Raw genomic sequence first — 13,133 nt, forward strand, 5'->3', positions numbered from 1 at the left:
ACCAAAAGCTCTGTATGTCTTTGCTAACCTGTTGTCTATTTCTTCATCAATCTTACTGTCTGAGGAGATGATGCTTCCCAGGTAATTAAACTGCTGGACTGATTTGAGCTCTGTTTCACCAATGGTGATATGGGGACGATGGGAGACTTCCTGAGGAGCAGGCTGATAGAAAACTTCTGTTTTCTTCAAACTGACTTCCAGCCCAAAAAGCTCAGCAGCCTCTGCAAAGCAGGATGTCAAACACTGCAGAGCTATTTCTGTGTGGGCGACAAGAGTGGCATCGTCAGCGTAAAGCAGCTCACGGACAAGATGATTTAAGGTCTTAGGGTGGGTCTTCAGTCGCCTTAGGTTGAATAGGCTCCCATCGGTATGATGTCGAATGTAGATACCGTTTTCATTATCGAGGTCTGCCGTGGCCCTTTGGAGCATCATGCTGAAGGAGACTGTGAATAAAGTTGGTGCAAGAACTCAGCCTTGCTTCACACCATTGATTATTGGAAAGGGCTCAGAAAGTGCATTGCCATATCTGACTTGACCGCGCTGGTCCTCATGAAGTGAGATGATCATTTTGAGGAACTTGGGAGGACATCCTAAGCGTTCCAAAATCTACCACAGACCTTTTCTGCTCACAGTATCAAAAGCCTTGGTGAGATCAACGAAGGTTACATAAAGTCCTTTGTTCTGTTCCCTACACTTCTCCTGCAGTTGTCTGAGAACAAATACCATGTCTGTAGTACCTCTGTTGCCTCGGAAACCTCACTGGCTTTCAGGTAGAAGTTCTTCTGGTATGGCAGGTATTAATCTCTGAGGCTCTGAAAACAGCCTGCGGTCCTACACACCAGATTCAAAGCCATTTACTCAGTGCAGATAGTCAAATGCTTCTTACAGATAAAGTTTCCATTTTGAATTGATGGTCTGAACACTTTCAGACTCTCTTCAGTACTAGCCGTGTAGTTCAAGACTCAGCAATGCAGCACATGTCACAACAACCAGTGAAAACTGAACTGGATACTGCCCCCACTATGGGAGAAACTCTTAAAGCAATACAGCAGGTGAAAATTGGCCCCGCTCCTCCGGGTTGCCCCGGCGGTTGTCGAGCTCCCCGGGACGCCCCGACACGACGTGTGGTATTGTGGGCATGTAGTTTTTCAGTGGACTCGGGAAGTCCATGAGAGGCGTGGTGGATACCACGGGCTTCACGTTGCCGTTGGCCGCAGGCGGGATGTACATGCCATTGGATATGGCCCCATCCGGGGGAGCGGCCACGGCCGCAGACACTGGCACGGATTCTCTTCTGCCGGCTGTGCTGCTCTCGGTGCCCCGTGCCGCCCCAGCCCCCCCACCCCGCACCGCTCCAGGCGCGGTGCTGCCCGTAGCGGCTGGGCTGGGCTTGTTGCCCTCGGCGGGCATGGGCGGGGCTGTCACGGCAGGTGCAGGGTCCACATCGGTGCTGCTGCTCATGGTCCTGGTTCCGGTCTCGGAGCTGCCCGCTTCGTTGCTCGCGGTTTTGAGCGGCTTCACGCCACTCTATCTATTTTAAACATTGCGCCGCTCTTGCTGGTAGGCACAGCAGTTGCTGCCTAGCTACCGGCACTCGGTGCGGACCACGCTCTGTGCACGCTCCCAGCAGAGGCAGTCCACAAGAGGGCCACGGGATAGGAAGAGAAGACACCACCTCCTGTTCCTGGCCTTGGCAAGATGGCGCCATCCATGCTTCGGCGTGGCTGCCACGCGCTTGCAAGCCTGCAATGGCTTGGGAATTCAAAGTCTGTTTCTCCTTGCCAGCTACCCAATCTCTGACACTACGCCTCTCTCCCAAGACCCACGCATCCGCGAAAATTTAGCACAAAAAGGCACATTCCAAGGTTCTTTTTCCTTGCTGTCGGTACCCCTCCCCATGTCCGCATGGTAGTACCATGCAGAGGTCTCTGCCCGGGCATGTCTGTTGGGGGGGAAACCCAAGGTTTTCCTTTGTGGACGAGTTCTTTTGCGTGGGCTTTAAAATGTCCACTGTCTTTACTTCTGCTTTCTTTTTGTTTTTCCACCCCTTATCCCAAGCTATTTCACTAAGAACTGTAAATATTAGCAGACCTAAAACAGTTGTTTTCATCAATTTTATAAGTTCAGCTATTTTATGTTTGTTAACTTGTCTCCAAAGTCCTTTCAATATTAAGCTTATGGTTTTTGCAATATTCTGTGGTTCACGTGAATGAAAAGTTTTCATTTTTTCTCTTTTTTTTTCTATATTTTTTTTTTCTTTTCTCCCACCCTCTCACCTGGGACGATGTTTTTCTTCTCTTTTCATGTTTCTTGTTTCTTCTTTCTTCTCGAGAGCTGTTCTCTCCGAACGTAGGCAACTTCCTACAGAGATTTTCAGGCCTTTACTTCGAGCTCACCGCAGTTTTCCCGCCTACATCCATCAGGGCTTTTATTTTCCCTGGTTCCTGATGTCCTGTGACTTTTTAACGGCATGCGTCCTTATATTAAAGTTGGTACCTGACACCTGTCTGTAATTTTTCCTGATTCAGGATAATTTTGGGTCCCTGTTACGGGCACCAAATGTTGCAGTTATTAATATAATAAATAAATACGTCCCATAGGGACCATGGTGAACACCAACGTGGTGTGTCACAAAAGAGTCCTTTATTCGAAGAGGCACAGCTCATATATAGCAGTTTCAAACGCTGACACGTCACAACATGGGACCATATCAGCCAATCCCATACAAGCATCCATCTGAGCATGTGCAACAGAGTCTTAGAACTACAACTCCCAGAAGCCCCATGCGGCACCTGGTATAACCACACCCCACAGACAACAAAGATTTTAATGAATACAGGTATTCTTTCCTCCATTACAAAACCAAGGGGTCATTAAAAGTAATTATGCTGTGTACAAAACAAGGAAATGATTCTCAACAGTGGGTTGTTAAGTTGCAGAAATCTATGTTACAGAACGGCTACATGAAAAGCTTACGTGGCTTTACGAAGTTAAGGGACAAATTAATGTGTCAGGTTTTATATGTTTGGTTAAGTAAATTCTGGAATGGCTGCTGGAGGCTGGGAGTATCATACCATTATCCCACTGAGTTCTGTAAATATTCACTGTTAACTGTTGTCAGCAACAGGGTACTGGCCTGAGTGTACCTGTGGTCTGGCCAAGTGGGCTCATTTTTGTTATTCATCCGTAAAACTTTACCAGATGATACGACAAAGAAAGGACCAACACCACAGAAGAGCAGGCATTTGCAGGGGTAAAGACAACATTCTGTACTACTTTAGGCAGGATAAAATATTTAAAAAAAGGCTTAAGCCTCATGCCTTATAGCATATCCAAAAGAACCATCAACAGATGTTAGGAGGAAATGTGCTGTGTAGGACATTCCATAAGGAATCTTCTACGTATTGCTCAGAAGCATCTGGTACAAGCAACACTTGCTCACTAGTGAAAGTGGGATGCAACATAAGGACATCTAAGAAATTCTGAGTTTAATCAACTCACAGGCAATTGATGATTACCAGTTTAATGCCTCACATTCTTAGCTAGAGATCCCCACAAATTATGGGAGGTTTTTTCCCATACATATTGCAAGGATCAGAACTGACCCCCACCCAAATGATGCATTGGCACTTTACCTAATAGAAAGAATATCCACAGGAACCTTGAAGTGATATGATAAATTAAAATTACACAGTGATTAAAACCATATTGAAACTAATATTCACAACCCCAAGTGAAGCAGAACACTGGCGCAGCAGTGGCACAAGAGGTCTAGACAAACAATTCTGCTGGAAATTCTGATTGTAGACAATACTGTTCTTGCTTTAATTTCAACCCTTTGCTAATAAAGTCAGTAGCATTTCTCTAGAATCCAAACCTGTCTTCATGGTGATTAATACTGGATATAATCACCCATAGACCTACTACTATAAATGTGTGCTGTGCCTGTTGGATGCTACACGACGTGGGGTTCCCTTCACTGACAGGAATGTAAGAATTATTTATACTGTGCTTTCCTTACTGTGTTAATTAGGTCTGGCAAACAGCATTTTAAATGACACCTCATAATCTGAGTGCCTGTCTTACTGGGATCGTAGTGGGTGCAAAACAACTGGAACACCAAAAAGGCTCTTAATAAAACCTTAATCTTCAGCACATCCCATCAAACCAGGATGTACTAACTGCCTTAATTATCTCATGGCTTCCAGGTCACAAATTTGTCAATGAATTTATAACAATTTTATTTTAAACTGAATTTATTATCAATGTACTTGTGATTCATTTGGCTAGGTTGATGTTGATGCTGTACTGTGATTATTTTCACAGTTGTTAACTCTGAGCCACTTGAAAAGTGCTGTGAGCATGGACTGAAGTATAACTGAATTCTGCTAGTTGTACCACACTGCAACCCTTTCCTTTAAACACAGGAAGAGGGAATCAAAAAAAAAAATGAAACGAAAGAAAAATAGTATCAGGGAGGTTCTGTTGCGGCTGATGAGTTATAAAAGACTGCAAAAAAAGTTCCAGAGTTTGGTGTGGAGTTTTTTCTTTTCTCCTAACAGAAGAACAGTATGAATGATGTAATTACACAGGTCTCTGAAATTACATGGAGTATGAATCAAAATTATTCATTTGAAAATGTTTTAATAATAAGAAAAGGCCAAAGAGATACAACAGTGATTCTTCATTACGCAGAGGTTGCTTCTCTTGGGTCCCTGCTCAGGTCTGAGGAAGATGGAGGAAGCAGAGCGATGGTTTTGCTTTTCTTCCTTTTGTGCAGCTTTGAACACTGAAAATGCTGCCACACACTACTGTGGTCCTAGTAACTCCAAAGGCAGAGGAACATTTGAGTCATGGGAAGCTGAACACCAAAGTGATGGGCCCTAATTAAATGAGAGTATCAGAAATGGTAACAAATACTTTGATGGAAGCCCAAGCTTGATAGCAAGGTGTAGAAGTGTGTCAAGAAGAATATGTGAAGGAATAATGGAAGGACCTATATCTTGAAAGATCAGTTAATTAAAAATTGAAGCAAATAACACAAATCCATTTTTTCCATGTAATAGAAATTCCACATAATTTAAACATTACTAAGAGGTGGCATGTGAAACATTCCACTAAAAAGTCTAAATGCTGCTGAAGAAGGCATTAGTAAAAATCTTATTGACATTCATGTTCTAGTCTGGGCACCAAATTCTTGAAGGGTTCCTCCAGTTTGGCCCAAATTCAGAGAATGACTAGAGAACAAAGCCCAGGGGATTGCAAAGTTTATTTTAAGACCCTGAGATAGCAGAGCATAGGGAATTTGGCCAAATAACAGCTGTCTTTGAAAATACTTTTGAGATTAGAAAAACACCACAGTGAGAAAACAGCTTTGTAAGTTAAAGGATGTCTTGGCACAGGCAAAAAGAGGTTATAGAAATTAAAAGATTTCTAAACATCTGAGGAATGAGAGGATCATATTAAGAATGGCTGTAATAGGAGGAACAAAGGGGAAGGATCCTCTTTTTTTACTAAGTTTGACACAGTGACTGTAGTTGTGTTCACCACAGCTGGAAGGACTGCTTTGGTTCATATTTGATTTGTGTTTGGGTATTTTAATTGTATGTGTTCCTTTGCTTCTAGTGCTTATAACCTGAAATTGCATCTAAAATACAAACACCACCTGTAAGTAACGAGTGTCCTTCAGATGCAACAGGAGATGCCACAGGAATAAATACCAGGGCTCAGGTGGCTCATGGGTATCAACTCTGCAAGCCCTGAGCAAGGACAAATGGAAATAATTTGAGCAAATTCAGTAAAATGGTTCCCATAACTTGAATGATGTCACATTTCCCAGCAACTATGAGGACCCACACGAATTATTAGCACTTATGGTACATGAGTACTTTTTCCTCACACATAAGATTTGTTCATGTTCCTAGTCTGGAGTCACTTTAATAACACAGATGAAATATTTCTTTCCTAACATTTTCCTTTATCTACAAGAAATATTTCAGCAAGAGTGGATTTCCTATTCTAAAACCAGTAAGGATTTATGACCCTTACTCATCTTTGGCTTGATAACACATTGGTTTCTGCAATATATCAGTAACAGTTTTGAATTTCAATTTGTAATTGATAAAATCCTGAAAGGAGCTATTGTCCAATGCCCCTGAAAAAGAGAGATGTGCAGGGAGAATATCTGTCAAGATCACAAATGGGAACTCAAGACATTTTACCTAGTTTTTCCACAAATCTGATCACAACTGTAGAAAAGCAAAACAGAAATTCTTCATCTTGTTATCTGGAATTCAGGAAGACACATGACAAGTAACAGACTGTTGCTGCTTCATAGATACTAGAAGAGCAAGCCTTGTGTAGGAAAATAAGAAGTGAAGGTAAAAGAGAGAGTACTTAAGGGTGTGGAAACAGTGACCATACCATGCTACCCCGGGCCTAAAAGGTACAAGAACAGAAACACTTTAAATATGATATTTGCACACTGCCATTTCCCTACACTGCTGGCAGTACCTGGCCCTAAAACAACCAACCCCACCTAGTGAGGAGGCTGCAGGTATGCTCCATTCCTAAGCCACCACTGCAGCTCTCAGCCAGGCTGCTCCAGTTACCCTGCTCCTGGTGAGGGATTTTCAGCCACCTGACGTTTTAAAAATCCAATGGAAACAAAGTAGACCTTACAGCTCTAACACTTTGTGTTTGATGATGATGATATATAATTCTTTTAAATGCTACAAAAACCCACCAAAAAATCACCTCAAGACTGCAGGTATTCAGAAGCTGAAACAGTCACTGCTGAAGGGCAGAGGTGGAAGATAACCCAAGTACAGCAAAAGAAAGGATTCCATAACTGTGTAGAGAGATTAGGGTGGGAAAAAAAAAACATTTGGAAGACAGACAAGGAGTTGTCAGGGTCTTGTGCTCTGCCAGTGAGCAGGGGAACAAGAAGCTGGGGAACATGGCCAGCACAGATGACCTGGCTGAAGGGATATTCCACACCCCAGAGCATCATGCCCAGTACAGACACTGAGGGGGATTGACCTGGAAGGGGCCAGTTGCTCTTCAGGGATGGGCTGGGCACCGTCAGCACATGCTGAGTAATTGTATGTACATCACTTTCTTCTCTTTTGTTTTATTCCTCTCTCTCCCTCTCTTTCATTATTGTTATCATTATTCTTATTACTATGACTATGACTATGACTACTGTTACTTTTTTTTTATTATCTTATTTAAGTTATTAAGTTTTTTATCTCAACCTATGAGGTTTATTTTTTTTTCCAGGTGACTGAGCATAGTACTTAGCTGCCAGCTAAGCACTAGCTTAGGGGCAATAGCTTGATATATATATAATTATATGTATATGTAAACATATATATAATTTTATATATTTATATCAATCTATTTTTATAATATATATGTATATTTATATATGTGTGTATATTCATAGTTGTTCCAATATATAAATATATCCATATATATATATATGCATGCACACACACATATAAATATAGATATAATGTCTAAGATGTTGCATTTATAGCTTAAGGGAGCTCACAAACATTCACACATACATACAAATGCATCTGTAGGTAAATATTTGTCCAGACACATCTGTGAAAGTACACTTATATTTAAGTGTGTGTATATGTGTACGTGTATATAAACATTAATACCTATAAAGAAGAAGAGAATCCACACATACATTAAGACGGAATTTATATATCTACAGCTTTAGAAAGAGAGAACAGAAAGAAAATTAGACAGTAGATTTAAAAATGTCATGAACACTTCAGTAAGTGACCTTCTTAGGTGTCAGAGGTTCTGTGAATGGATGGGTTTGGGACAAGTTTGCCGCACTGCTGCATGAATAACCCACCTGATCCGCAATGAGCCGCGCCAGGACGTCCATCCTGGAGCCTGACTCCGAGATCATCTTTGCTGCATTGATTACATCAGATGTGTGCTTCAGTGGTCCTCTCCCCCTGCAAAGGAAACAAATGCAACTCTGTTATTCGAAAACTGAGGGTAAATCATATCCATGCAAATTAGGTACAGAAGAACTCAATTAAATAAAGCAGCTAATCCACACAAGCGACATTAATTAAATTTCCCCCAGCCCCAACTGTTTTGTTTTCATGTCCCACAAATCTGTATTGTTTGGCATCAACTAGATGCAGAAGCACCAGAGAGATGTCACACAGTTCTTTCATACTGGAAGCACAACCTAGTCCAAATCAGGATTTTAAGAGATTTCTTGGGGAGTTTGGTTTTCCAGGCTTATATGAAGTTCCCCTCTCACAAATTTTCTAGTAAATATGTTCACAGGAAGTTCAGCAGAGCAGTGTATTCAGAGATTCATTATAGATACCTGTTGTTTTCTGGAGTTATTTTTAATTTATTTGGTGCACCCAAGAAGAAATAGAGATAATGAACAGGGCTGTAAATGAACTGGCACATGCCACTCAAAATATAGATATGCCACATCTGAAAATACTTTCCAAACAATTTCATAATTTCTTCAGAATTTGCAGTCTAGAAACCAGTAAAGTTCTTGTGAACAATTTGCCAGGAAGTGAATACCTTTAGTTTTATCACGTGCACATTTAATTCCTGAATGCCCTATATAAATTTACAAGTTCTGCACTAGACAAAGGAAGTAGACAACATGAAAAAAATTACTACACTTCTTTGTTCAAATGAGAAGATCCTTTTCCTCAAAGTCAGTATGGTTTCATGTATAAAGAAGAATTACCATTCATTCCAGTAAAAAGAAATCATTTAGACTAGAAGTATTATCATATACAACTATGAAAACACTTCATTCAGTAAAAAGACAGTGATGACAACACAACATGGCAGATACGTTTAATCTCTTCCTGATTAATCATGTTGCTTAGCAAAGATCTCTTTGTTAATCCTTGGGAGTAAAGCAGACTAATTACAGTTGCTTATTCTCAATTTTTGAACCTCCATTTTGAACAACGTAGAATCAGGTATTTTACACGTTATTTTTTTCTACAGAAAGGCACCTTCTTGTTATGAAAAACCTATTTGGCAAGTTGATCAGTTTATAATGGAATAATAGGGTACGTGGGGAATGAATTTGCAAACGCAATCCTCTGTGTCCAGGATGATGTACTTCGAAATTCACCCATGCCTTTCATTTTCCTTTCCTACTGTTTTCCCTTCAGACCATCCTTAGGTGCATACCTGAATCCTTATAACTGCATATTGGCCCTCCCCACCATTTCAGGCCACGAATTAGTTTTTCATTTGTTATTTGCAGGTTCCAAAGGTCAGAGGTCTGTCAGTCATCCATAGCAAATCCCTCAGGTGCTCCACAAACTATCAGCAGTCCAGTACCCTCCTGGAAAGGTCCAACCCAGTCAAACAACACCAAAGGTGAACACAACCCAGAATTAGGGCAGATGGGACAGGAGAGGTGTCACAGTGCAAGGCTATTTCTGTTACAGAAATTCTTGTGAGTATCAGCAGCTTTTTTGACATCTGAAGCTAAGCTGACTGAGTATTTTGAAAGTGAAGTTCTTCAATTAAACTAAATTTTCTTGTACCTGTGCCAGTCCCTCAGAGATTTAACAAGAATGAAGCAATTCTACGCAAGAAAGGTTATTTCAACCAAATAAACAGGAAGTACTTCCTTTCACCACAAATACAGTCATCAGGAGAGTCATTAGAGGAACCTCAGCAATGAGTGTTCTGGACACTTCTGCTCCACTTGCCGCCTAATTGCATCAGTGGTTCATGTTCTCTACTGGAGTCTCTAAGAAATGTGGGGCAGGATGCTTCTGAGCTCTGTGCCACAGCTCAGTCTTGAAATAAATGTTTAGTGTTTAGGACTGCCTCAGTCTTGTATCAAAAAGGGCTGAAATCACAGTGTGTTAAGTTACACATATAGGGAGGGCTCCTTTGTTACACAACTCCTTTTTTTTACCTTCATATAAAATGCAGAGCCTTTGACATAAAGCACAGGTGTAACTGCCTCGGGGTATGGCATAATGAACCATTATGATGTTTGGCAATTCTAAGTGCTTTGAAAAGAATACTTGGGAGAGTACAGCAAGTCTGCTGAATCACCAGGCAAAATGGAAGAAACAGAAAGAAAAAAGACAAAACAGGATAATACTTCAATGGGAACAAGTGCAAACATTAAATTTGGACATAACTAACTAGCTGCTTAGAGAGACAAAGAAAGAATGACAGTGCCTATATAGTAGTTTTTCACAAAGTCAGAGAGGTTAATAGAGTGGGTCAGTCTGAACAGGAGTTTGTGAGGCAGTTTCTGTTATACAAACAGCAGATGCCCCACCCAAGGGAGAAAAGTAAGCTTTCCTTTTGCTTTCTCCATTTGGGTAAGACTGCAGCTGCAGTTCAGGGCAGGGGGTTCCATGAAGAACATTTTGACATGATGCAAAAATATGCAAAAAGGATGATTAGATGTGTCATAAACATAAGGAGAGACAGAAGGGTTTAGTGGGGCAAAGGAGAAAGCATGAGCAGGAGAAGCTCTAGGACACAAATGGTAACAGTCTTCAGAGGAGCTTCATAGAGGATAGGGGAGCTGGGATGGAGCTCACATTCTGGAAAACAGGTTCAGGTGAGGTGCTGAGCTCAGGGGGAACCAGAGCAGAGCAGCCAGGAGGCTTTGGTATCACCGCCAATGGACAAGACCAGACAGACACTCCTTGTGAGGGATGGCGTGGTATCAGTCCCCTTCTGAGGTCCAGCCCAATGATTTCATAATTTTAAATTTAACAGAGAAGTTTCATGGTTTTAGGTGAATGATTACCAGTTGCAATGCATGTTGCCTTCTAATGCTATCGATGTAGATGTGCACTTTTGAATTCCCCGTTTTCCTGATTTACCACCAGATAAGCAGATTCAGAATGCCACTTATTCAGATTAACTCCCTGGATCCAGATGTTAGAAACACAAAAAGTCCATTAAATTAGCTAGGTTATTTTTCCCAGCCATTATAAAACTCCCTACCAGTTTTATATTCACTTGCATTTTTTCTGGTAAGTTTGAAGTATGAAAAACTCTTTGCTTGGAAGGCTGTTTCCCTGAGCTATCCATTTCACTCTCTGGAATGTTTTCCCAGATATTTCACTTAGTTCTCTCACCATGTCATTGTAACAGCATCCCTTTCCTTCTATAGATGTAGTCCCTGATCCTCCTCCACCACATGCTGAAGCATCCCAAATTGTGGTAATAGTACAGACCTGCATGCATTAGCTTGGCGCATGCACCTACAGCTGATAAAGAAACTAGACAGATAAAAAAATCCTCCCACCAAGTACTATCTGCTGGTCAACAACATCACAAAACTGCTCTTTCATAGAGTTTTGCACCTTATCCCCTAAATAAAATAATTCTAATTTTTGTGCTATGGCAACCATGTAATTTATTTTTTTTAATTATTTTTTAAGTCAGCCTTATCTTACTGGTTTTTTCCTGCTTCCAGTCTCTGAAATGTTTAAAGCCAAACCTCATCTCATACACTCTGTTACTGAAATTCTTTCCCAATGATTTCACTAGTTCATAGCCTATAGTCGACTCTAAACTCCTGACCTGGATTGATTGCATGGAAGATCTAATATATTTATTTTTCTCACACTGGGAATAGGCCATAAATAGTATGAGAGAGAGACGTCCAGTTAAGTCTATCTAGAAGGAAAATAGTTGGATTCTGTACAAAGAAAGCAGTTTAGAATATCCCCATAAAGATGTAGGAGAAAAAAACCCCAAACTTCTCATAAATGTTTCTTGACAGGTAAAATCCTAACAAGAAAAAGTTGGACTATGTTAATTAGTACCATACCAAGGATTTTGGATAAATGTGAAAGACAGAATGAAGCTGTTCAATCTAATAATTCTTGCTCCAGGCCCAGAGAAACCTTGTGCCTGGAGAGAAACTCCATCCCTGTCTCCATAAATTTTACTGCCATGATTAGCAGACATCAGTCTCGGGCATTATTTTCTGTTGTTCTTCACACTGAAAAGCAATGATGCTCTCTTAATTCTTACAGTAAAAGAAACTTGTAATCTTATTTCAAATCCAAGAGGACTTTACATCCATCACATTTTCCAAGAAAAGTCTGCTGTTTCAGAGCAAAGCTGAGTGGCTTCCCCCTACTCACTGTGTTCACTTCAGCAAATGTTTTGTACTTCCCCCGCATCAGAAACAGCAATGGGGAGCTCTACTGACTAGTCAGTCTCAGAAGAGAAACTCCTCCATAACACACACCCAATACCACAAACCACCATCACACCTAAGGAGTGAGTTCAAAGCACTTCAAGGTGTGAATTTGAAGCTTTGAGACCACTGTCAACCCCAACACACAACTCAGTGGCCACTGTCACATTAAAGGCTTGAGCTCCACACACTGACCACCCCATCATGGGTCCTAGTTTCTAGATCAGCAACTCCTGACAGCTCCCACTGTTTAGTTTTGTAAGAAACATCCCTTACTTTACTCACAAAGCCAGAATAATACTCCCAAGTACAATTATTACATTTTATGTATACTACTGTATTTAGTTAATTCACTTGTCACTACATTCCAAGGTACCAACTTGTGCCTCCTGCAGTTCTTCCCAAAACATACCCGGTGTTTCTCCTTTCTTCTGCCTTCCCACTGCTGCTCTGCAAAATGCCTGTAGTACTAGCGTGCTAAGAAATCTGGATTCCAGTCACATGTTCTGATCTCTATTCCATGAGCTGTTTCTGAAGTTTGCTTTTTCTTTTATTAATCTACTGACTGTGTGCAGTCCTGAGAGCAGGGATAAGGAAGCAGGACTCACACCTCACTCATTACAAATGCTCTATTAACTTACTGCGTGAATAATTTTTTTCCTGTAAATTGCTTTGCCTGCCCCTCCCAGCTCCATGTGCACAGTTTTAGATGAAATCTGTGAAATGCTTGGTGTTAAAGGATGAAAAAGTATGCTTTTTAGAATCATATCTATAAACAAAACCCCCTTTTATTACACCTGGTTGCACATCTCTACTAGTTACACCCAGACAAACAGGAGATAGCAGAGCTCCTTAGTAAACCCAATTAGGGAAAAAATTATAGATTGTACAGGTGGATCCCCAAATTGACCTTTGCCAT

General features: G+C 41.0%; 1 protein-coding gene across 1 annotated transcript in view; it reads right to left on the bottom strand.

The window, feature by feature from the left end:
- LOC114066560 (catenin alpha-3-like) overlaps positions 1 to 13,133 on the bottom strand; it is a 173,674-nt gene that overhangs the window by 17,416 nt on the left and 143,125 nt on the right. Inside the window, exon 7 of the mRNA XM_027901339.1 lies at positions 7,877 to 7,982. Within this exon, the coding sequence (XP_027757140.1) occupies positions 7,877 to 7,982 (106 nt within the window). The remainder of the gene's footprint in view (positions 1 to 7,876; positions 7,983 to 13,133) is intronic.

The sequence above is a fragment of the Empidonax traillii genome, unplaced genomic scaffold (assembly GCF_003031625.1).
Source record: "Empidonax traillii isolate 1590-97213 ecotype Southwest subspecies unplaced genomic scaffold, ASM303162v1 scaffold774:size298837, whole genome shotgun sequence".
NCBI classification, from domain to species: Eukaryota; Metazoa; Chordata; class Aves; order Passeriformes; family Tyrannidae; genus Empidonax; species Empidonax traillii.